The sequence below is a fragment of the Asterias rubens genome, chromosome 19, assembly GCF_902459465.1.
Source record: "Asterias rubens chromosome 19, eAstRub1.3, whole genome shotgun sequence".
Classification (NCBI taxonomy): Eukaryota; Metazoa; Echinodermata; class Asteroidea; order Forcipulatida; family Asteriidae; genus Asterias; species Asterias rubens.
The window spans coordinates 1,500,246-1,523,167 of NC_047080.1; the positions used below are offsets into that span (position 1 = coordinate 1,500,246).

At 38.1% G+C, this 22,922-nt stretch overlaps 1 protein-coding gene across 2 annotated transcripts; it reads right to left on the reverse strand.

Annotated features, from left to right (window-relative positions):
* Positions 1-5,821: 5,821 nt before the first annotated feature.
* Positions 5,822-22,527, reverse strand: LOC117303050 (far upstream element-binding protein 1-like). Of its 2 annotated transcripts, XM_033787101.1 has the most exons (20): positions 22,373-22,527; positions 21,257-21,401; positions 20,736-20,775; positions 20,379-20,434; positions 19,371-19,442; positions 19,025-19,088; positions 18,659-18,788; positions 18,159-18,257; positions 17,869-17,901; positions 17,033-17,116; positions 16,407-16,607; positions 15,846-16,047; positions 15,116-15,267; positions 14,344-14,402; positions 13,564-13,699; positions 12,436-12,607; positions 11,894-11,968; positions 10,756-10,907; positions 9,548-9,609; positions 5,822-8,716 (listed from the first exon to the last, which is right to left on the reverse strand). In XM_033787101.1, exons 1-19 carry the CDS (start codon positions 22,460-22,462, stop codon positions 9,589-9,591), a joined length of 1,983 nt encoding a protein of 660 aa, XP_033642992.1. In that variant the 5' UTR covers positions 22,463-22,527; the 3' UTR covers positions 5,822-8,716; positions 9,548-9,588. The 2 variants fall into 2 exon arrangements, with proteins under 2 accessions (XP_033642992.1, XP_033642993.1); XM_033787102.1 differs by lacking the exon at positions 11,894-11,968 and having other exon boundaries at positions 22,373-22,462.
* Positions 22,528-22,922: the final 395 nt, after the last annotated feature.

A 22,922-nucleotide genomic window follows, 5' to 3' on the forward strand; every position in this document is an offset into this window, starting at 1 on the left:
TAACCACAGTAAAGTTACCAGCCAAAATAATGCATCGTGACTGTGGTATCCTAAACATATTATTTTTTGCTTGGCAGAATTTATTAACACGCAGCTGTTTATGGCAATATGTAGCTCTTTTCGTTGATACAATGGAAAACTAGTGGCCTTCATACCTGCAACTTTCCCCCATTGCGTGTAACCGAAACAGCGGGGCAAACCGCATGTCTGAAATTTATGGTGAGCTTTTGCAACACATACGGAAGAATGATTGCACATTGTGAACCGGTCCTTGAACTCAACTATAAATAGGAGGGATCTCCCCCGATTTCGATATCATGGTGTGGCCCTTTGTTTATAATAATAATAAATAATAACAATAAGACTTATAATGCGCACATATCCACCCTGCTGGGTGTTCAAGGCGCAGTAAAACCAAAAACAAAACAAAAACAAAACACAACACAAAGAAAAACAGACACAACAAAATTAGTCATTGAAAACCTGTGACATAAGATAAGTTTTGAGAAGAGACTTGAATTTTGCGGTACAAACACAAGATCGAAGATTAAGTGGTAGAGAGTTCCAGATGCGTGGCGCGGCTGAAGAAAAAGACCTGTCACCCCATGAGTGTCGAGACTTGGGTTCAATGCAATTTTGTGCTTTATTCATCCATTTTTCGTCACTTAAGTTCTCGCAAAACATAACCTGTTCAAAACGTCAACATAAAATCTGCAATTAATTTACATTAATTATATTAACACGCAGCTGTTTATGTCAATATGTAGCTCTTTGAAACTGGACCAGGGATCAACTACACTGATTTCATAGAGCAAAAAATGCTCACCAGAATGTATAAGACCTATAGAAAATACGCACAGGTTAGATACACTATATCCGCCCCCTCGAGCACCCCCCCCCCCCAATGCCGATGCTTATGCCAATCCCGTATACATGCAGACGACTTTTAATTGTAGTAACTCGGGACCGATATACCGATATAATTTCCATAATCCTTGACAAACGTATACTGTACGTAGGGTCCTACTGTAAAATTCCACAAGGCACAAAAGGTTTCACAACCCAATGGAAGCAAGGCACTGTGAAACTACGGTAATCATCGGTAATAAGAGTGTCCATACGGGCCCTAGTCGCAACGCACTCTTGCGCAAACAGTTTTTTTTTTAACCCATCTGGGTAAAAAAAAAAAAAAATTAATATTCTTTATCCCCGATGCAAATTTAACATGGGTAAAAAAAAACAAAATTAATATTCTTTATCCCCGATGCAAATTTAACATCTCTTATATGATTATGGTAGTTTCGCGGCGTGCCATACTTTTTGGCCATGTGAGTAATATTATTTGGAAATTTCAAAACAGATGTTTCCCCGTGACATGAAATTTGGCCTTAAGTGGTTGCACCCGTCAGTACAACAATAAAACTACAGAGTTTGTAAAAAGGTTAAAGTTATTTTCTACTACGATCATAGCATAATCCCTCTCGAAAAATTGCATTTGTTATTTCTGCAAAAATGTTTTTTTGCGACAGTTTTCCCGTTTAAAGCCAGTGGACACTATTGTTAAGTGTCAAAGACTAGCCTTCACAGTTGGTGTATCTCAACATATGCATAAAATAACAAACCTGTGAAAATTTGAGCTCAATCGGTCATCGAACTTGCGAGATAATAATGAAAACAAAAACACCCTTGTCACACGAAGTTGTGTGCGTTTAGATGGTTGATTTCGAGACCTCAAGTTCTAAACCGGAGGTCTCGAAATCAAATTCGTGGAAAATTACTTCTTTCTCGAAAACTATGGCACTTCAGAGGGAGCCGTTTCTCACAATGTTTTATACCACCAACCTCTCCCCATTACTCGTCACCAAGAAAGGTTTATGCTAATAAAAGTAATTACCAATAGTGTCCACTGCCTTTAAAGGGTGGTTGAAGTGTTTTTTTATTTTATTTAAACGATTAAACATGACTTTTTAAACCTGAAATATTTTTATATATTTTTTATTAAATGCGCAAGCATTTAAAAATGGTTTTCAAGAGATTAGGGGAACCCACCCCGCCCCTAAAAGGGGCATAAACGTGACGTCATGTCGGGAACCCGAGCCGTCGGGCCCCCTGGCTGCGTGCATAAAGAGACGTGTGCACTGTGTGGCCTGGTACCTAGGCGCGTGTAGTTAGGGACCAGACTCTTTTTGCCGACGATGTTTTAAATTCTCGACGTGACGTCGGTTGTAGGGGGCGGTAACAATCCACAAAAGGGGGAGGGGCATGACTTATTCGCTAATTACGCAAGTGAGATATGTCGGGGAAAAAACAAAACACATTTTATTAAGGTTCAATACATATATCAGAAATAAATGACAGCAAAATTAACTGTTTTATTTTAATTCACTGCAGCATCCCTTTAATGGAAAAGAAGATAAATTTGTTTGTCTGAACCGTCCGAATGTTTCGAGTATTAATATAAATGGGAAACATCTTAAAATGAATTGAACTTGTCTTAAAAGGTGCAGTGGAAGCGTTTAAAGATATTCCGAAAAAATGGAGCCGATTTTCATAGTCGTCACGGGGCCGCAACAAACTAAACCCACATTCGTCACAACTAAAAATAAAATTGTGTTTCTCACCGTATTCCAACATAAAATACTCCGTAGGTCGAATAAAATATTATATGCTGAATGGACAAAGATTGCGCAACGTCAAGCCATCATGATCAATGTAGACCCATTGTTTTTGACCTCGACCGTGACATTTTTGAGGTGGGGCAGCAAAGGGCAATGTTTTGTTTGTTTGCTTGTTGTTGGGCTTATTTTTGTTATGAAAAAAAAATTATTTAGAAAAAAAAAACCTAAAAATAACCTAGAGGAGCGATACAATTTGTGTTCACTATGTTGATGATACTCAACAGCATTATTATTTTGTACTGTACAATGCCGAATTTAATAGAGCTGCTAGGCACAAAAGTTTGCTTATCATGAAATATCTTCCTTGATAAAAACAGGATTACCCAACCAAATTTCCACGTGGTTTTCAGAGTAAGCAAACAACAGCTGAATACCAGTAACAAGCAATTATATGCAACAATTAAACATTTGGTTGGTAATCCTTTTATTTTTTATCAAGGAAGACATTTCATGTTAAGCAAATTTTTGTGCTCAGCAGCTCTATGAAATTGGGCCCTGGTCGTCTTTTAGACTCATGGGGGGGGGGGGGGGTCTTCCATTTTTTCTTCTTGAGCGATACAGCATAATTTCAAGTGTGCATTTTATCAAAAATAAATAACAGAAAAAAAGAATTATGGCTACATAGGCCTGCGCAATGGTCTAAAATCGATTGATTTCCTTTTTGATTTGTATCGTAGTATGCATTTCGTTGTTACAATGGAAAACTAGTGGCATTCATACCTGCAACAATCCCTCAATGCTTGTAACCGAAACAGCGGGGCAAACCGCATGTCTGAAATTTATGGTGAGCTATTGCAACACACACGGAAGAATTATTGCACATTGTGACCGGTCCTTGAACTCAACTATAAATAGGAGGGATCTCCCCCGATTTCGCAATCATATATGTGGCCCTTTGTTTATGCAATGTTTTGCTTTATTCATCCATTTTTCGGCACTGAAGTTCTTGCAGAACATAACCTGTTCAAAATGCCAACATAAAATCTGCAAAATGTCACATTTGGGGCTTTTGTTGCGTTTACTAGAGAGAATTTGGAGTTTAGCGAGGGGACAAACATGTTTTTAGATTTAACATGCGCCGCCTGGCGTTTCGCAATCTCATCAACGCGGGTTTTTCCCAAAGACTGCCCCCGCAAACACTGTTTTTGTTATCAATGGCCTCAAATATGCGGACGCGACATTCAAAACAGATGAGAAATAAAGTAAGCTGCTTATTTATGACTCAAACAGATATCATATTATGACAAAGTCATATAAAAGTATCTGTAAAGGACTCGAGTTATTTATTTTTCAAATAATTTTTGTTTGTTTGCCCTCTACGCCATGCATGCCTTGCAGTGACTTAAGGTCATCTCTTCATGGTTTTAGCGTGTATGATTGTGAACTTTGCACAAAATTCAGAAACTGTGATTCATTTGACAGCAAACTTACAGGCGACGGTTTAATGCTTTGTGAGGTTTCGAGGCCACATTCATGTGATTGCAAGTTTAGATGAGCATGTACAACTAATTACTCATACAGTTTTGTACTAAGTCACAACAAATGAGCTCACGATAATGATTTTTATTATTATTAAATATTTCTCTCAATACTCCTTTAACGCTTTCGTATTCAATTTCGAAACCAGCATTGGTGTAGACATATTTTTTCAGTGACAAAATTTACAGTTTTCAGGAAGAAAAACAAATCGATTATATCTGGGTAAAAAAAGGCAGGTAACCTTAAGTTCAACGAACATCATTGATGGAGACAAGGAACAGAACTAAAAAAAAAAAAAAAACACATGTACGTTAAGTCACATCCAGGTCAAACCACAACCACGACAGGCACCATAGCAACGCGTATTGTTTAAGCACTTTTTCTTAGTAAGAGAGGGCATAAAACACCCGGATAAGTTTTTACTCGTCACCGCGTGAGAGGATGCCGTCATCTTTTGGTTACATTGTACAAACTTTCTATGACTCAGAAACCCACTAAAACTTAATCATTTCCGTCAAGTCTTACCAAATAAAGCACGTCTCTTAGTCTCATATTTAAAGGAACACGTTGCCTTGGATCGGTCGAGTTGGTCTTTGAAAAGTGTTTGTAACCGTTTATTATAAAATGCATATGGGTAGAAAGATGTTGTAAAAGTAGAATACATGTACAATGATCCACACAAACATGCCTCAAAATTGCACGGTTTTCCTTTTACCTCGTCGACAAACACGGTCGGCCATTTATGGAAGTCAAATTTTTGACTCCCATTAAATGGCCGACCGTGTTAGTTCGCAAAAAGGTACACGTTTATAGCCACAACCATATGCATTTCATAACAAACGGTTACAAACGCTTTTTTATAGACCAACTCGTCCGATCTAAGGCAACGTGTTCCTTTAAGAGACTTGGATTTCTTTATTTTGCACGTTCTTCCGCAAAGGTTATTTTACAAGAGGGCGCCCTCCTGACCACATTGCCAGAGAAACTAGATCAACATTTTTATTTGGAGAATGGCAATTGAATTTAAAAACATATTGCGGCCGACACCCGCGTGATTTGCAAAATAGACGTCCCCCATTTATGGTGAACTGTGTACAAAACTGCTGAAAGCGCCCTCTTTTGAAACATCCTCCTTCGGCCCACGCTACTTTCCAATATAATAAGGTGGAAGAACTTCAGCCTGAATTTAAAGACCTTGACACTACTTGTTTTGGCAATTGCTCAAAATAGTTGTTAGCAAATAAACTAACTTATTAGCAAGTAATGGAGAGCTATAATATAAAACATTGTGAGAAATGGCTCCCTGAAATAAAATAACATGTTTTTGAGGAAGAAGTAATTTTCACCCTTTTTTTTTGAAGACATTAGATTTCGAGGTCCTGAAATCAACCATCTGAAAACACACCACTTTGTGTGACATGGGTGTTTTTCCTTCCATTATTTTTTTTCACCAATTGAGTTCCAATTATCACAGGTTTGTTAATTTGTACATTACATATGTTGAGATACACCAAGTGAGAGGACTGGTCTTTGCCAATAACCCTAGGTGTTCAGTGTCTTTAACAGCTACATGTACATGTACATTGTTTAGTCCCAATTTATTATCTGTATTGTTTATAATAAACAAGTAGGCCAACTCAAAATAACTCAAAGACTACTCTTTATTCTGATCCTTGTCATTTGTTTTAATGGGAATCCTTTTCAAGAAATATTGGACTTAACCAAACAGTATAAGGGGCAATGCTGTACATGATCATTTGTTGGAAGATAATTTCGGATCTCACAATAAAAATAACTAAACACTACATAGGGCAAAATGTAAGTTTACAGCTATGGTATTACATCCGACATTAGTTAATTTTGTTGCCAATCAATTGCAAGAAACAACATAGTTTGGAGAAAGAACATGGAGATTTAAAAATGGAACTCGAATTCTTCTCAAACACTTTGCTAGAGGTCAACAAATTGTTGTTTCAAAATGCAAAAAAGAAAAACAAATATGAAAGAGCTAGAAATTGCAATGAAATTTAAAGTTCCTTTCAACAATTCAAAATATTGTTTAGATTGACAAATGATCACTAAAATTCACACAACTTTATTATTTAGAGAATACTTACCGAACTATTGTCTAAATGCGGCCTTTTAATTTTAATTTCAATGGAAGAAAATATTTTAAAGGCAAAAACAAATTCAAAACCAGAGCCAACAAATTCAGCACAAAACAATGGTTAAAATTACATTTAATAATCCAAGCAATGAAAAGTAAAATACAATTGTTTCAGTAAACAAAACCCCTATAATAAGACAATGCAGTTGGTTTACAATACACTTCATAATACAGATTTAAATGTACAGAAAGAATAATGTAATCAATATTTATTACCCCTTACGGAAAATGTTATCAAATCGCTAGAATTGATCAATAAGTGAAATAATAAACACCGCAATAAATTCTTCAACGTAGCAAATTTTCTACTAGCTTTTATGTGACACAGCTTACCCTTTTACGCGTGGCCAGTCAGTTGTTCTCGGGTGGTAGAACCAGTGCGACCCCAAATGCTTCTGGCAGATCACCTTTGACCTCGTTATGACCTTGCATGACCTAAGTTGACCTGTCAGAAAACAACTTATCCTACCCGAGTCCCTTAATACATAAAAACAGTGTGAAATTCACATCTTCAGTAAGCGTTCGACAGAAAAATCAGATCACTTTAAAAGGTACACGTTTATAGCCAGAAAAGCTTAACCCAGTCTTCCTAAAAACAACTATTTTACATTGGTCATATTTATATTTAATTTGTCCATTTACAACATATAAAGCATCACATATGGTCAATAAAATATCAAAAAAATTGAAAGCAATGATCGTCACATGGTAATACGCATCACAAGTAATATGCAAATTAGTGATTGAAGTGGCAGTCGTTTACTTACGGTTTGCCGACAGAAGAGCCGCCATTTTGAATATTAAAGCCATCCCACCTTGAATGTTCATAACTGGAAGAACATATGCGCAAAAAAAAGCAATGCTCATAATAAACAAAGACATATCAAAATAGAGAATCAAAGTCATCCATGAGAATTCCACATGAAAATTTTGACGAGTTCTGAAGTTTTAGTAAGTCATTAAAAAAAAAAAAAAAAAAAAAAACATTACAAGAAATCTGTGAAAGCTAAACAAATGCAACCTGTTCATGACATTTCAAGTTAACATGGAATAAACAAAGCCAATGTGATGCAATATAGTCTTACATTATCTTTGATAAGCACAAAGAATTAGTATACATGTACATTTCTAAGGTTCTGAATTGAAATATTTATCAAAATTTTCTCGTTTGCAAGTCCTACCGTTTCTTCTTGCTGCTCGCCCAGTTTCCGAACTCTCCTGTTTCAGACACAAAGTTCTTTAATACGAATAAACACTAATCCAGATAGTTTAAAAGCTGAACATATCTACAGAGTGCTGCATTTTATTGTAACAATTTTAACATGCTATACACAATAAAACTATCAAAATCTGGTTTTCGTAATCCCCAGCCGTAGCACAAAAAAAAAAAAAAAATCAAGGCAACTTCAGAAGTTGCTCTTATTTTTGAAGATACAAAAAAAAACCACATGGGTAAACCTAATGCTAAAGGAAAACAGAAGTGTAACTAAACGAATAAACCAAAATTACTCGTGAGACAGTGTTGTCGTTTCTCTCAGATGGTCTTAAGAAAACCACTTACAAAATCTCCACACATCGGAGAAAAGGGCAGAGTCTCGCTTGTAGGCCATCGGTGAAGATGTGTCGGACCAAAAGCCAATCAAAGTTCTCTCTGTTGTATAATAAACATAACTCCTGCCCTATAGAGAATAAATTCTATGCGACCTTTTGCTCTCTTGATAGACATTAAAAAACACAATAAAATTCACCACAAAAAGATTCATTTTCAATTGTTTCTTTTCCGAAGGGATATAAAAAAAACTGTACCAACTAAAAAATTCAACAGATGTTTCTAGAAAATGGAACGTGATAACTTTTGTCCAGACACCGATGGCAGGAAAAAATGTACAAATCTTGGCTTAATCATTTATTTGTAAGCTTCAGAATAAATGGAATATTATACACTATTGGTGAAAATTGACTGTTGTTTTATAACAGGAAATATCCAACGTTGAATTTTGTCAGACAATTGAATGGTTGGAAAAGGACCTTCTTTCATGTGCTTATTTCACAGCCGACCCTAAAGTCTTTGCACGTTTCCAGTACTACCCAAAAGACAAAAACGCAGTGTCCCATGGTCCTGTTCCTAACTCAATATCCATTGAAAATCTCATTTTTTTTCTTCGGACAACTCTTCATCCTCACAACTTGTCATGATTAATATTGGTATCTGGACTGAACTCTACGAACAAAAAAAATCAGCGGTTTGTTTATATTCCTTGTCTTTGTACAACTGTCTGTAATTTCAATGTAAACGACATCAAAGCTCAAATCGGTGTTGGAGATGACAAAATATTGGCGACAAATTTTGTGATAATACACTTGGATGGGAGATTTATACAGTTGGCGGAGTCTGTGGACAAGAAAATAGTAGGGAAAACAAGAAAATACACAAGGATTGTAATGGTTTATAAAAATGAGTCCCTACGTTAATCAAACGCTGGGATAGTTTTACTTAAAACACAACACACATAATGCAGATGAAAAACCATATAAATGGTTAGTTAGTGATGTGGCATAGTAAATAAATAAATGGTATAAAAACAAGGACAGTGGAAGATACACAATGGAAACAATGAACAATTGAACAAAAATGCACTTAATCTTAACACTATCAGAGTCATCAATAAATCAATAGTTCATCAATAAATCACGCATTCAGAAAGCAAAAACATGGAATGAAATTTAAGTTTGGCTTTAAATTCAACAAAAAAACAAATTATTCCCGCCTGCAGAAGAAAAAGAAGGTGGCAATAAAAGTCCATATAAAGAAATATGTCAAAAATTCAAGAATAAAAATTATGCAAAAATACATCAGGTGTGATATCATCATTCATAAAAATGTTCATAACAGCATCATGAATATGCACATAACAAATACACAAATTTGCATATGATACGAGTCAGTATATAATTTGCATATAAGAAAAAGTTTCAACAATCATTGTTAAGTGATCCATGCACAAAAATATTCTTTGAGATAATACAATTTCAACTCAATCAAAAAGCAATATATGTTTCATCAAAAAAGATCAAAAAAAAAAAAACAGCAGATCATGGGATTTTGAAGGAAGACAAAGAAAACACATTTGGGAAGACAAGAAATGCAATCTTTCAATCATAGAAAACACGACAGTAAATAATGTGAAAGTCACAAATGTTGGGGTGTGTGATGACAACTCACCTGATACTCAAGACTTAAAGAAGCTGGTACCGGGAATCAAGCTACTGTGGGTAACCGGCAGACTAAATGACAAAAGAGAAAAACAATCACACAATTTTATTATTTTATAAGAAATGTTAAATTGGCATCGTGGATAAGAATATTAATTTTAGTTTTTACCCATACACCGATGTGTGTTAGCACTGTATACTCAGTACTGAGAAAACTATCACAGGCATGTTACTCGGGTGGGATTGGAACCCATGACCCTTGCAATTCTAGAGCAGTGTCTTAAAGCCATTGGACCCTTTCGGTAAACAGTGTTGTCCAAGGCCCACACTTTGTGTACCACAACTTCTACATCAAATAACAAACCTGTGAAAATTTAGGCTCAATCGGTCATCGGAGTCGGGAGAAAACAACGGAAAAACCCACCCTTGTTTCCGCGCGTTTTGCCGTGTCATGACATGTGTTTAAAATAAATCCGTATTTGCCTTCTGTAAACCCTGTAAGTTATGTGTAAATCTGTGAACTTTTATTTTTTTTTCTGAACCGAAAGGGTCCAATGGCTTTAAGTAACAACTAGACTACCGAGGTTGCCCCCCTCCCAATAAAAAGGAAAAGAGCATAAGGCAACAGGCGAACAACGATGATCTTCGTGTCCTTTTAAAAGTAGGGCACTTTACCACGATTGCTTCGTCCTCAGGATGGGAAGTAAAGCTGTTGGTCCAATGTGTTGTGCACTTAATGTTAAAGAACCCAGTGCACTTTAAGTAAAAAGAAAGGGGGGTTGCTTGATGATCCTGGCTTGTTTGGCTGTATATTGCACATCAGCAACTTGTAATCAATTACATGGTGCTGTGTAAAAGGAGTAGGTCCGGTACTTCAAGTGTAGTCCCACGTACCTTGCAGGTAAATGCATTTCAACAGATAGTGTTCATAGTGTGAACAACTATACACATGGAATAGCAAATATAAAGAAGTAAATATGGAATGAGCCATCACCATTCAACTTTCGTTTGCCAGCAGACGGCATGAATTTGTAATCTCAGACGCCATGTATAATCAGCAAAAATCATCCGGTAATTCCAGCTATATTTTGTTGGCATTTCATCATCGATTATGCATGAATACAACTTAGCGTCACAAAGTGATGGATATCAGGGTTATATAAGAAGCCCCTATGATGAACTTATCGTTTTAGGGACAGATTTAATTTGAATTCTTACCTGATTGGGCTGCTGTCCTGGCTGGCCAGCGGCTTGGCCAGCTGCGGCCGGGTTCTGATTGGCGTACATCATCTGTTGTTGTCTGAAGTACTCTGCCCAGGCTGCGCTGTAGTCCGGCTGGGCCTGACCGGTCTGGGCTTGTCCAACAGCAGCTGCGGGTCGAGAGAGAGAGAGAGAGAGAGAGAGAGCAAAAAAGAAAAAAAAAGTGGTTTACCTCCAAGTGGTTTCTTAGGTATTCAACTTTCGTTTGCCAGCAGATGGCATGAATTTGTAATCTCAGACGCCATGTATAATCAGCAAAAATCATCCGGTAATTCCAGCTATATTTTGTTGGCATTTCATCACAGATTATAATGTATATCAAGCTAATGCATGGCTGTAGCTATAGAGTAATAATTATACAGGATTGGTGGAGCTGACAAAATAGTTTTTACAGACATGGTTTATGTGATCATCCACATAAATGAAATAACACCGTTGTGTGAGCCAGAACGAATAGTGAAAAACTAGCCTTATCTTTATCTTTTGTCAAGTCTGAGAAAACAGAGAAAAACTATGTCAAATGTTCAGCATTCACCCACATGGACCCTCTTTTTTGTTGTAAAAAAAACCGAAATCAACATGGTTTTTTTAAGATAAAGTTTTCTCGAACATGACTTCATTTTAGAGGCAAGTATTTCACATTTTTTCCCCTCTTTTTCTTATATGATTTTAATAATCAGCAGTAAGCTTTTAGAACAAACAAAGTTTTTCCCCCTTACCAATTATCCTGTATATTTGTTAACGTTTCTTTAAGTCTTAAAGCTGTCTATCCCTTTATTGGCAGTCTCCCTATCAGGTCAATACCTTACTTCGGGGGTTAAACTCCATACAACAGTCGGTTGCTGTGAACAGTCTTATGGCTTAACTATCATTATTAAGTTATTAATTAAGTCACAAATAAAATTATTACCAATAACACAAAAACAATGAAAACATTGGTTGAGATGTGCAATTAGGAAGGCATCGGAAAGGTTATAGAGGCCTTTGTGCAATTTTTAAGATCCTGCTGCGCAGAGATAGTTGCTTCTTGGAGGCGTCGTTTGTTTTGGTACCTTCGTCAGAACCTAAAGTAAAAATGCCAACGGGAAGGACCTACCTTGTTGCTTGTAGTAATCCGCCCATTGGCTGGAAAAGTCTTGCTGGCCGGCCGCCGTCGTCGAGGATTGGCCTGCTAAAGAGCGACAAACAAGCAAAACACACCAAAGGGTGGACCACTAAGTATGAGAGACTGCCCCTGAGTACTACCTACTTTAACTGACCGCCCCATCAGCATGGGCTTCAAGCAAGGGCCGCCTTTTTGCCCCAATCTGCTGAAGGGGCGGTCAAAACCTCCAAGTGAAATGAGATCCCATAAGAAAAGGGTACACATCTACCTTCTTTTTTCCCCCTTCTAAATCGTAACTACCTTTCTCAACTTAAGGTAAACAAGTTGAATTTTGTTGATCACAACATTTGGAATAAAAATCCATTTCTGATTCATGTTTCAACGGTACCTTTTCTACCAATGTATCGCCCAAGTTTTTTTATATTTTTTACGATTCAAATTTTTGAAGTGTCCCCCCTTGGTGGGACGATGGATGAATGAAATGGAACTCAAAAGAAGAAAAGATGAGTGATGAGCGAGTTGAAATGTCATACCTTGTGATTGTGTTGGTGTCTGTTGTGTGCCGGCAGCAGACGGTTGCGGCTGGCTAGCCACAGCGGCCTGGGGCTGGATGCCCTGCCCTGGCTGAGGGTAGTACTGCTGCTGTTGCTGGTAGAAGGCCTGCCATGCTGCCTCGTGAGACTTGCTCTGGTCCTGGCCTTGCTGCTGCGGGAAGTAAATATTCAATACAAATCTAAGCAATTTTCTTGGTGAATGAAGAAGTTTGTCAAAAGGCAAGACCTTAAATACTCTGTTGCACCGAGCTGCATTTAAGAGGATTCTGCATAGCTGCCTAGGCTTGTCAATCTGCAATCCTGGTCCTTTGGAAAATGTCGAGGCATATTGGTGCATTATTTGTTACCATCCAATTGTGTAGACCAATGCACTTCACAATGCAGAAGAACCTGGTGCTGCGTTTTATTTAGCAGGGTGTTCATTTCAGCAGGGTGCTAAGAAAACACACGATGGTGGTTAAGGTTTTAAAGTAATATTTTCTATGATATAAAACCTTAATACTCTGTTTCTTTTTGAGACAGACTTCAATACCCAGTAACCATTGGAACTGTTAACTATTAACAATTCTTCAAATTGTCAACATAAACTTCTGTAGCATAAACTTCTGTAGCTAGGCCTTCAACCACAAGTCAGTCGGGTAAAGAAAATATTCTTTTTTGACTCATGAATAACCAAGACGTAGCTTTCAATGTTAATGTAGCATTCATTCGACACCCACTACCCACGATCATCAATGGCATTGGGCTCTAATTGAATGCAAAAGTACTACATATTAAGCACAAATTACTTGCTTATTTTATACATGTTACTGGCCAAAATGTCATGCCATATACATTGCTTGTGACTGGTTTTTAGTTACTGTTTACTTAGCATAAAAATTAAGTGAAGTCTTGGCCGGCAATCTAATTTTACTAAGCAAGGATTTGTTTGCTTGAACAAATTTTTGTACTTAAGCAGGTCCATGAAATTTGCCCCTTGGGCAATTTTTGGGACAAATTACACAAGAACGTCTAACAGCTTTTGAGGAGGTAGCAAAATCTTCAAACGTGCAGCAGATATGCGCGCATGTGAAAGGACTGAAAGAAAGAGTAAAGAGAGTTTCTTACCGGCTGTTGCTGCTGTGGCTGTTGTTGTCCCCAACCACTACCGCCATCACCACCACCACCACCGCCGCCACCCCCATAGCTGTTGTTACCCCATCCACCTCCACCGTTGAAACCTTGGTTGCCTCCTTGGCCGCCACTGCAAAGGGGTTACAAAAATTAAACAATAAGTTAAGATTTTGATCTAAATACCTTTTCACTCAAACACAAGGAAAACTGACAGGAGTGGGGTATGAACCTGCGACCCCAGCCCTACTCTTATCTGTCTCCCTGTTTTGTCAATATCTTTGTCCAAGGGGCGGTTATAAGCCATTTGACCTGTAACTGCCATGTAGCCAGGGATCACACCTAAGTGTAAAGTAACAACCAATGATAGGGGGACCGACAAGTTTAGCTCAGTTGGGTTGCAGAAATTAAACACCGCTCTTAAAATAAAATCTCTTAGTTCAACCCAAAAATTTAAGTTTATCTTGCTTAGTTCAGTGACCACCATGACAGTCTCCAATGTAGCAATGTTTGCTTACAAAACCATTCCGAAGAAGTTACTGCCTTAAGAAATGTAGCCGGGTCTACTATCAAACTCCACTCATGGGACACAAGGTCCTTGTGGCGTTAGCGAAAACAAGGCTAGGGTTTTACTGTAGCACCCAGAATACGCCCGGCACCCACTGAATATGGATGCAGGGTTCTAGCAGGGTGCAGAAGACTTAGTAACCCAGAGTGAAAATCCCTGTGAAGGGCAAATTCCTCCACGTATATCAAATGAAAGGCGTTACTTCTTACTTTTGGTTGTACCCTCCTCGGCCACCGCCGCCAGGACCACCTCTGCCCATGCTTGGCTCCTGTATGAATAAAAAAAAAAAGAACAAGTGAAGTTACTACATAACTACTCAAGTTGTTGTTTTGGCTCCTACTGGGTTAAAATGTAGTCTGTGATTTTACTGTCTTAGGCTACAGTTGCAACCACTTGCTGCAGCAGTGCCAAGATTCATAGAAAACATTACCTACTAATTTTCTGCTTAGCAATAGTAGAAAGGATACCAGTCATCAAATGAACATGTAAAATGGTATTATGCCGGTAACCTTATTCTACTGAGCATAATTTTGTTGTGCTCAGCTACTTTTTGTGCTTAAGCAGCTCTAGGAAATGTGGCCAGGTTGCAGGGTTTAAGCCGACGGATTATTGCAGCTATAGCCGTAGTCAAGAAAACCAAATGTAGCCGGGTCTACTATCAAACTCCACTCATTGGACACAAGGTCCTTGTGGCGTTAGCGAAAACAAGGCTAGGGTTTTACTGTAGCATCCAGAATACGCCCGGCACCCACTGAATATGGATGCAGGGTTCTAGCAGGGTGCAGTTCTCCTTCACGTTCATTATTGAAAAACTAATATTATAAATAAACAAAGTGAGTACATACACGTTTTAAGTAAACGACAGCATTCCATTTTGTACAAAGAACAGCCTGAAGGTTTTTTTTTAAATCAAGAATTTCATGTGCAAGTATGGATCATCCCGCCAAGAAAAAAAGAAAAAGAAAACAAAGAGGTTCTTACGCTGAGCTTTTCCCTGATAAGCTGTTCGGCCGATTCAATCTGTTCAGGTGTACCCTGGATGGTGAAGATTTTGTCGCCCTCCTGGTTCAGCCGTTGTGTCATCTCAATACGAGCACCAGACTTGCCCTTAATAGCCTGGATATTGGCTCCACCTAGAACGAAATATCAATGATGACCCTCTGGTTACTAGACTTGTGGAAAGGGTTGCTGCAGTGATAGAGAACAATTTATCTCACTGACATCTTGCAAGACTACTACTTCATTCGAGACTACTGCTATCACTGCAACAGTAATTTAACGACTACTGGTTGTGCTTAAGCAGCTCTAGGAAATATGGCCACTTAGCAGTGATAAAGCATAAGCCAATGGATGATGGATTGATGAAGCTATAGCCGCAGCCAAGAAAACTTAATGTAGCCTTGTCTACTATCAAACACCACTCACTGGACACAAGGTCCTTGTGGCGTTAGCAAAAAACAAGGCCAGGGTTTTACTGTAGCACCCAGAATACGCCCGGCACCCACTGAATATGGATGCAGGGTTCTAGCAGGGTGCAGCTCTTCTTCAAGTTCCCTCTGGTTACTAGACTTGTGGAAAGGGTTGCGGTGATAGTGAACAATCTATCTCTCAGAATGCACAACACTGGTCGACACATGCGGACATTGACTTCTCAAAATTACACAACTTAGTATTTTGTTGACTACATAGTCAAGTGATTAGCAAGACTCACCTCTGCCGATGATCAACCCACATTTGTTGAATGCGACTGGCATCTCTCTCATCTCACCACCGCCTCGGCCGCCCTGGAAGTGGTTGTCCCTCATCATGCCACCCATGAAGCCGCCGCCACGGTTTCCGAAGTTATTGGGGCCGCCACCCCTTCCGCGGCCCCGACCTCTCATGCCGCCCATCCCCCTCTCCATATCGCGTTGCTGCATGGGTTAGAAACAATACTCAATTCAGGTTTTGTCTTGATGAAATTTTCAAAGGGTGGTGATGGGTAGGGTGTTTCCAGTGAGGATGAAAAAGTTATAAACTTAAATTAACAGCATGATAAAGAAATGTAGCCTGGTCTACTATCAAACTCCACTCATGGGAAGATATTCCTTGTGGCGTTAGCGAAATCCAGGCTGGAGATACTGTGGCACCCAAAACACGCACGGCACCCACAGAAAAGAGTACAGGGTGGTTCTAGTAGGGTGCTCAGAGCAAGATTAACAAAATGTTGACTTAAACTCTCCGGACAACAAAGATAAAATTTGTTTTCTTGGCAGGTATATTTAAAACTAACCTCGGCTTCCATAACGATGCTGTCGATGATGGTCCGCGCACGCTCTACAGCAGGAAGGGAACCCGTAACAATGCAGACCCTGACGTCACTGCCGTCATCGTCATTGAACTGTACCCTGGCACCGGTGTCCTCCTGGATGCTACGAATCATGTCACCCTTCTTACCGATGATGATGCCTACTGTGAGCCTTGGTACGGTGAACTGAACGAAGAACAAAATTAAGAGGTTTGATAAGACAAAAGTAAAGACAAAGTGAGACTTAAGAAAAGAAATCTTTACATTGTTTGTTTAAATAATATTCCAATTAAAAGAACTTGGCAACAAGGGGATATAAACGCCAACCTGGCAACAGCAATAATCTCTCATACAAACATTAGTTCAACGTCTATGATTATGAATTGAAGAAATCAAGAAATTAAAATTCAGTACTTAGACGACAACACTTATTCTAGTCACTGTAAAATCAACGGTTCACTAGGGGGATAAGAACCCACAAGCTTGTTTATTGCAGGTTAAGTATGTAGTCTAACAGCTGCACTCAATAACTGGGACTATTTTAAAGTAATACCCAAGAGACCCAAGTCATAATGTTTGATGGATTTTGGAAGATGTGGTCAAAAACTTACCTCTCTGCTCTCACTTCCACCAGCCCCATAATTCGGTTGGGGTCTCTGCATTCCTCCGGAGTTATTATCGTATTCTTGTTGTTTCTATTGGGTTGGAGAAAAAACAACGAAGTAAGTATCCAGTAAGTAGTGCAATATATGTTGTCAATAATAGTTAAACAGCTTAGTTGGATTAAATATGATCATTTAGCGTTTGACAACATGGAAAGATTCACAAAGCTTTTTTTGGTTGAAAATTACTGAAAAACCTCAAAGGAAAAATACCAAATGTAGCCGGGTCTACTATCAAACTCCACTCATTGGACACAAGGTCCTTGTGGCGTTAGCGAAAACAAGGCTAGGGTTTTACTGTAGCACCCAGAATACGCCCGGCACCCACTGAATATGGATGCAGGGTTCTAGCAGGGTGCAGCTCCTTTACACTCATTAAAAAATTATACAAAACAAAAAACTAATATCAGCAGTAAACAAAGTAAACCCATACATGTAATTAGTTCAGCATTCAAATTTTGTTTAATGACCAGTTTTAAGTTTTTTTTAAACAAAGAAGTTTATGCGCAAGTCTGGTTCATCACGCATTTATATCCGCAGCAGCTTTTTGCAGATAATAAATACGGATTCTTAACGACTCAGTGAGTTCTCTTGAGAAGACTAATCAATCAAGAAACTGGATCTCACTGAATTTAAATGCTATATAAACTTGCATGCCTCCACGTCAAATTTACTGCCAGTTTCAACTAACAGACAAAATGGGTTTGATATAAGGCATGAAAGTGACATTGGCTGGGTTTTTTGTTCGCCGAATTATGACCCAAAAAAACCCAAAAAAAACTTACATCCAGTAACTCCTGAATCATCTCCTTGGCTTTCTGCAAGAAAATAAGAAAACCAAGTTTGTGAGTAACATAAACAGAACAGAGTCCAGCAACTCTGCTAGTGGTAAGACGTCTGCTTTGCAATGGAAACGTCTAGGGTTTGAGGACTAATTTCACAGAGCTTGGGAAAGTGCCACGACCGCCTCCAAAGGAGAGTTTTGACATTAAATTGATGTCAAATTTGCATCGCATTTGCACTGGGCTGAAGGGTAAACAAAAATAAAAAACAATAATATTGTTTGCCCACTTACATCGACCTGGTTCTGATCGCCAGTGATTTTCAGTGGTTTTTCCAGACCTGTGTTTATCGTGCTGTCTTGGATCATCATCATCTTTGCACCAGACTCTTCCTGTAGAGAGAAGACAGAAATGCAGACAAGTTAAAGCACAGAATCAGTGAAGATTGATAACAACAACATCCCATTTTTTATTCTCTTTCTTTTTTTTCTTTTTTCGCAGGACTCGGGGAAGTACTGAGTACACAGTGCTAACACACATCGGTGTTTATGGGTAAAACCAAAAATAATATTCTTCATCCCCTTCAATTAAATCGTTTGCAGTACCAGCTGCTACAACATAGGATTCCAACTACCTCTAGTTGGTATGACACCCGAGTTCGAATCCCACCCGAGTTCGAATCCCACCCGAGTAATGTGCATGTGATTGTTTCTTAGAATTCAGTCAAGTACCGCGTATACAGTGCTTATCACACATTGGTGTAAGGGTAAACCAAAATAAAACTTCAACTTACCATCATTTTTCTGATCGTCTCGCCCTTCTTGCCAATGATGAGACCCACTTTGTTAGCTTTGATCAAAAGCTGTTCTGTAACGGCCTCCTTTGAGTTGTACACGATGCTGTTAAGTTCCGCTTTGGCTCTCCTAAAAAACCAAGAAATTACACATGGTGTTACTGCAAACCTCTCTTAGAGATTTTTTTTATGTTGTTGCAGCACACACAGGACACAATTTGGGAAGCCAACCAGAAAAATTTAAATTTATCTGACATCGAATCATAATCGATCAGATGTATCATTTCATACTGATGATCTTGAATACTGCTTTGAAAATATTGAGGTTAAAAAATAAAATAAAAAACACTTAGTAAATGGACTTACTGTAATGCGTCTGTCGAACCCGTTAATGTACATGTTCTTACTTCTGGGTTATCCACATCGTTTTCTGTATGAGAAAGACAGACATAAAATACTATTAATAACACATAGATCTTCACATCAGAGAAATAACTTCATTCAGGTTTATCAGATATGCAAATTTGTTATTCCAAAAATGAAAAGAAAGAAGAAATAAAATACACTACCAAACCAGTTTTCCTGCCAAGCAGATTTGTAGTTGAGGCAACGTTACAAATTATTTTTTTAAAAGCATGGGTTTTTTTTGAGAGAGAAATTATTAAAGACAAGAAATTATGCGGAACTGTTTATGATGTAAAGTATTACTTACGAGCAGCTACTTGAACTTTACAACCGGATTCACTCTGAATTTTTGTTATCGTTTCACCACCTCTACCGATGACTGAAATACAAAACACATTTCATAATTAAGATGTATCAATAAATGGCATATGGCAAAGACATCCAACATGTCCAATCACTGATCTACTGCACCGTGCTGCATTCACCAAGGTTCTGCATGGCCATGTGCAATTCCAGTCCCATGCAAACTGCGCAGCAAGCATATTGGTGCATTTAGCAGGGTAATTGCCCAGGACAAGGGCTGGCGTTAAAACCAGTTCAAATCACAAAGCAACATAATCCTCTGTTGCATTTTGGTACATTGAGCAGGGTTTTCGATTCAGGGTGTCTAGAAAACTTATGATGGTGTTTTGGGTGAACAAAACACTTATTTTCATGAAATACAACCCCATTGCTTCTTTTCTGCAGAGTCCGACTTAAATACTCGAAAAACCATTAGTGTTTTTAATCTAACAAATCAAAGTTCTGTAGCTTGGCTTTCAATCAAAAGTCAGTGGGATAAAGAAATGATTCTTTTGTGACTCTTGAATAACCAAGACGAAGCTTTCAATGTTAATGTAGCATTCATTCGACACCCACTACCCACGGTTATCAATGGCATTGGGCTCTAATTGAATGCAAAATAAGAATTAAAATTAATAAAACAGTTTTACATGTCCACGTTTAGAAAATACTGCTAAGCAAAAAATAAATGGGGCATCAGTTGCAACAATGTAACCTTTACAGTTTTGGGCCGATAACCCATATCTGCTAAGAAAGATTTTGTCTTTGCTTTGCAAGCGTTTGTTTTTACAGGCATAGACTGTCAAACAACAAATAATGCTTAACAGTTGCCAGCTAAGCCAAAATAAGCAGGATTTCAGTTACAGATTATACTATGTCAAATGGTATTTTTGCTTGTTACCTCATTCTAGCTTAGCTACTTTTTTTTCTTACGCAGCTCTTTCAAATTGGGCCAGGTCAAAAAGATACTTACTTAAACCAACAAGACTGCTTGGAACCTTGTAGTCTTCGGTTATGTTTCCACCAACACTAAGAGGGAAAAACAAATACAAATAAAAATAGTAAGTATAGATTTTAAATGTGTTTAGTGCAATGGCAACAACTGTTTCGAGCCAAAGTACAATATTGGTATAGTTGGACATTTTAGGCTAATCTTGTGCCATGTGAGGGATGGAATGTTCCAGTTCTGTCGGCTTAGTCTCATGAAATGGAAGAGTCTAAATTTCATGTTGTGTTATATTCTGCGATATTGTACTCATGAATCCATAATCTTTATATTATGAACTTGTTCAATAGTAATGACAATACTAATTTTAGAAAACGTTCTTACCCTGGCATGACTGGTTTCATAGAAAACATGCTGTTTAAGGCTGGAAAAAGAACAAAATAAATATATATTATCATTATTTTTGTGGCGACATGAGTTTTGTTTTGAGAAACGAGGAGTAAAAATAGTATAATTTTTAATAAACGCTCAACTCTAAACATGTACATATTTTTGTTAAAGTAAATCTTAATCTTTTCAAACTTTATAATAACCCAACCACACAACTGTCTAAAGTTTGATTCCAGGCCTGGAATTTCATCTTTGAGAGTGCAAACAAAGGCCATTTTCATTTTACAGAGGGCAATTCAATTGAAAAAGCGCTTGATGGGTCACAAAGACCAAGGGCATCTGATTCAGCATGTCTGCCAGTGTTGAAGAAAAGGCAGCGTACACGCTCTAGCCATACCTGAAGCTGTAGTCGCTGTTTCAGTCAAACTTGTTTCAGACTTGGCCTAACTTTGACCAAAATTGGTTGACACCTCTATCAACTCAGACTCGGAGGATCGAGTACGCCAAAAACTTACGATCGTTCATGCTTTGGAAGGCCATGTTCTTTTTTCTATCTGGTTCCTCTCCGCTGAAGTCCTCAAGAGGTCTCTTCAGTCCACCGCCGAGTGGATCTCCTGCTTGGCCCGCAGGTACGGATGCTCCTCCGATCTTCGCTGCAATCTGATCAGTACAACAACACATCTAATATTAATTAAGTTATTTTTATTTTTTACAACAAAGTCACACACTTTTGTTTGAAAAAAATTGTCTGTCCCGCCAGCATGGCCAGTGCCACCAATTTGTCATTTGTTACAAAATAAAAAAATCATCTAAGTTTGCACAACAAACAAAATAAACACAAATGAAATGAAAAAAAAAGTGAATTTTAAAATTGTTGGAAAAGTTTCCGTATGGCGCCACCACTTTTTCATTCGATATGAAATAATATAGTATCTAATTTACCTCAATGAGATATCCCTTTTTGTAAAAATGAGTGAAAAAGTGGTGGCGCCATACGGAAAGTTATCCAAATTGTTGGTAGGAAGTTAAAATTCCACATATTTTTTATTTATAAAAAACAATAGATCAGAACAAATTCAACAATTCAATTTAATTTTAAAAACAAAATTAACAAGTTAATAAACACCCTCTAAGTCTAACTCTAATGGCCAAAAAATTTAAAGGGAAGAGTAGGGAAGTCTTTGAGAGGGCGAGTTTGTAAGTGGGGGGCGACTTCGCTTTGAGCGAGTTGACTGTTTCCGGCTGGACCTCATTATTTTTCGGCTTTTCAACTCTGTTTTTTTTTTGGGGTGTAAAATAAAGAAAGATTGATCATTTTAAAAATTAAATGGACTTCTTTTCACTTTTTTCCACTGAAAAAAAAAAAAAATGGGGTGACACCAAGAAATATTTCGGTGCAAGGGGCATGTGATGGTAGTGTGTGACGGACGGCCTATTTCTCTTTCCTCAATCTCAGTTCCGTCCATGATCCACGGTCTCACTTTTTTCAGACAACAAAATTTACAACGCGTGCCTCATGCCGAGTCCACGCTGCACGAACAATGCATTTTCGTACATGTGGAAAAAACGTTTTGCAAGGTTCAACTTTGCCGCAAATAAATATACATTTTGACAAAACCTAGAATACAAACCTGCTTGGCTCTTTGTACTGCGTCAGCAAAGGCCGCTTTTCCGTCGGTGGAGATAGAAACTGGCGGGGCTACGGCCTGAAAATCGGTCATTTTTCTCCTCAGATCAGGTTGTAAGATGGCCTCGTTTCGGCACTCAACTTATCGAACGTAATGAATTGACCGTACTAAATGCGCACGCAGCATGCACACGCGGGCTAACAGTATGCAAAGTTTGACGTCAATCAATAATTTGCATAAGTGTTTTTCACTACCTTTTTAAATCTCCAAATTAACTTTCATTTTCAGACATACAAACTTTACGTAAATGTTGAAGAAAAATCAGAAGCAATCTATGGATATTTTTAAACAATATATTTCGTTTTATGTAATGATGTTACTCAACTCTAAATTGGTAAAATCTTTCCATTTTATACGTTGGCGTTACTATCAACAGAGGGCGCTCTACAAAATTAACACTTCCTGGCTGTCAGGTACCCATAATCTAAACAACAGCATTCAAGTTGTATTTTCTTTGAATAAACAGGTACCATGCAAAAATACGGGTGGCATG

Bases quoted from the DNA above. Each gene is read 5' to 3' on its own strand.
- LOC117303050 (XM_033787101.1), bottom strand. From the start codon at position 22,462: ATGACCGATTTTCAGGCCGTAGCCCCGCCAGTTTCTATCTCCACCGAC. The intron at 20,776-21,256 runs GTAAGTTTTTGG...TTCTTTTTCCAG, and splicing joins CTTCCAAAGCATGAACGATC to CCTTAAACAGCATGTTTTCT. The intron at 13,700-14,343 runs GTAAGAAGTAAC...ACCCCTTTGCAG, and splicing joins CGAGGAGGGTACAACCAAAA to TGGCGGCCAAGGAGGCAACC.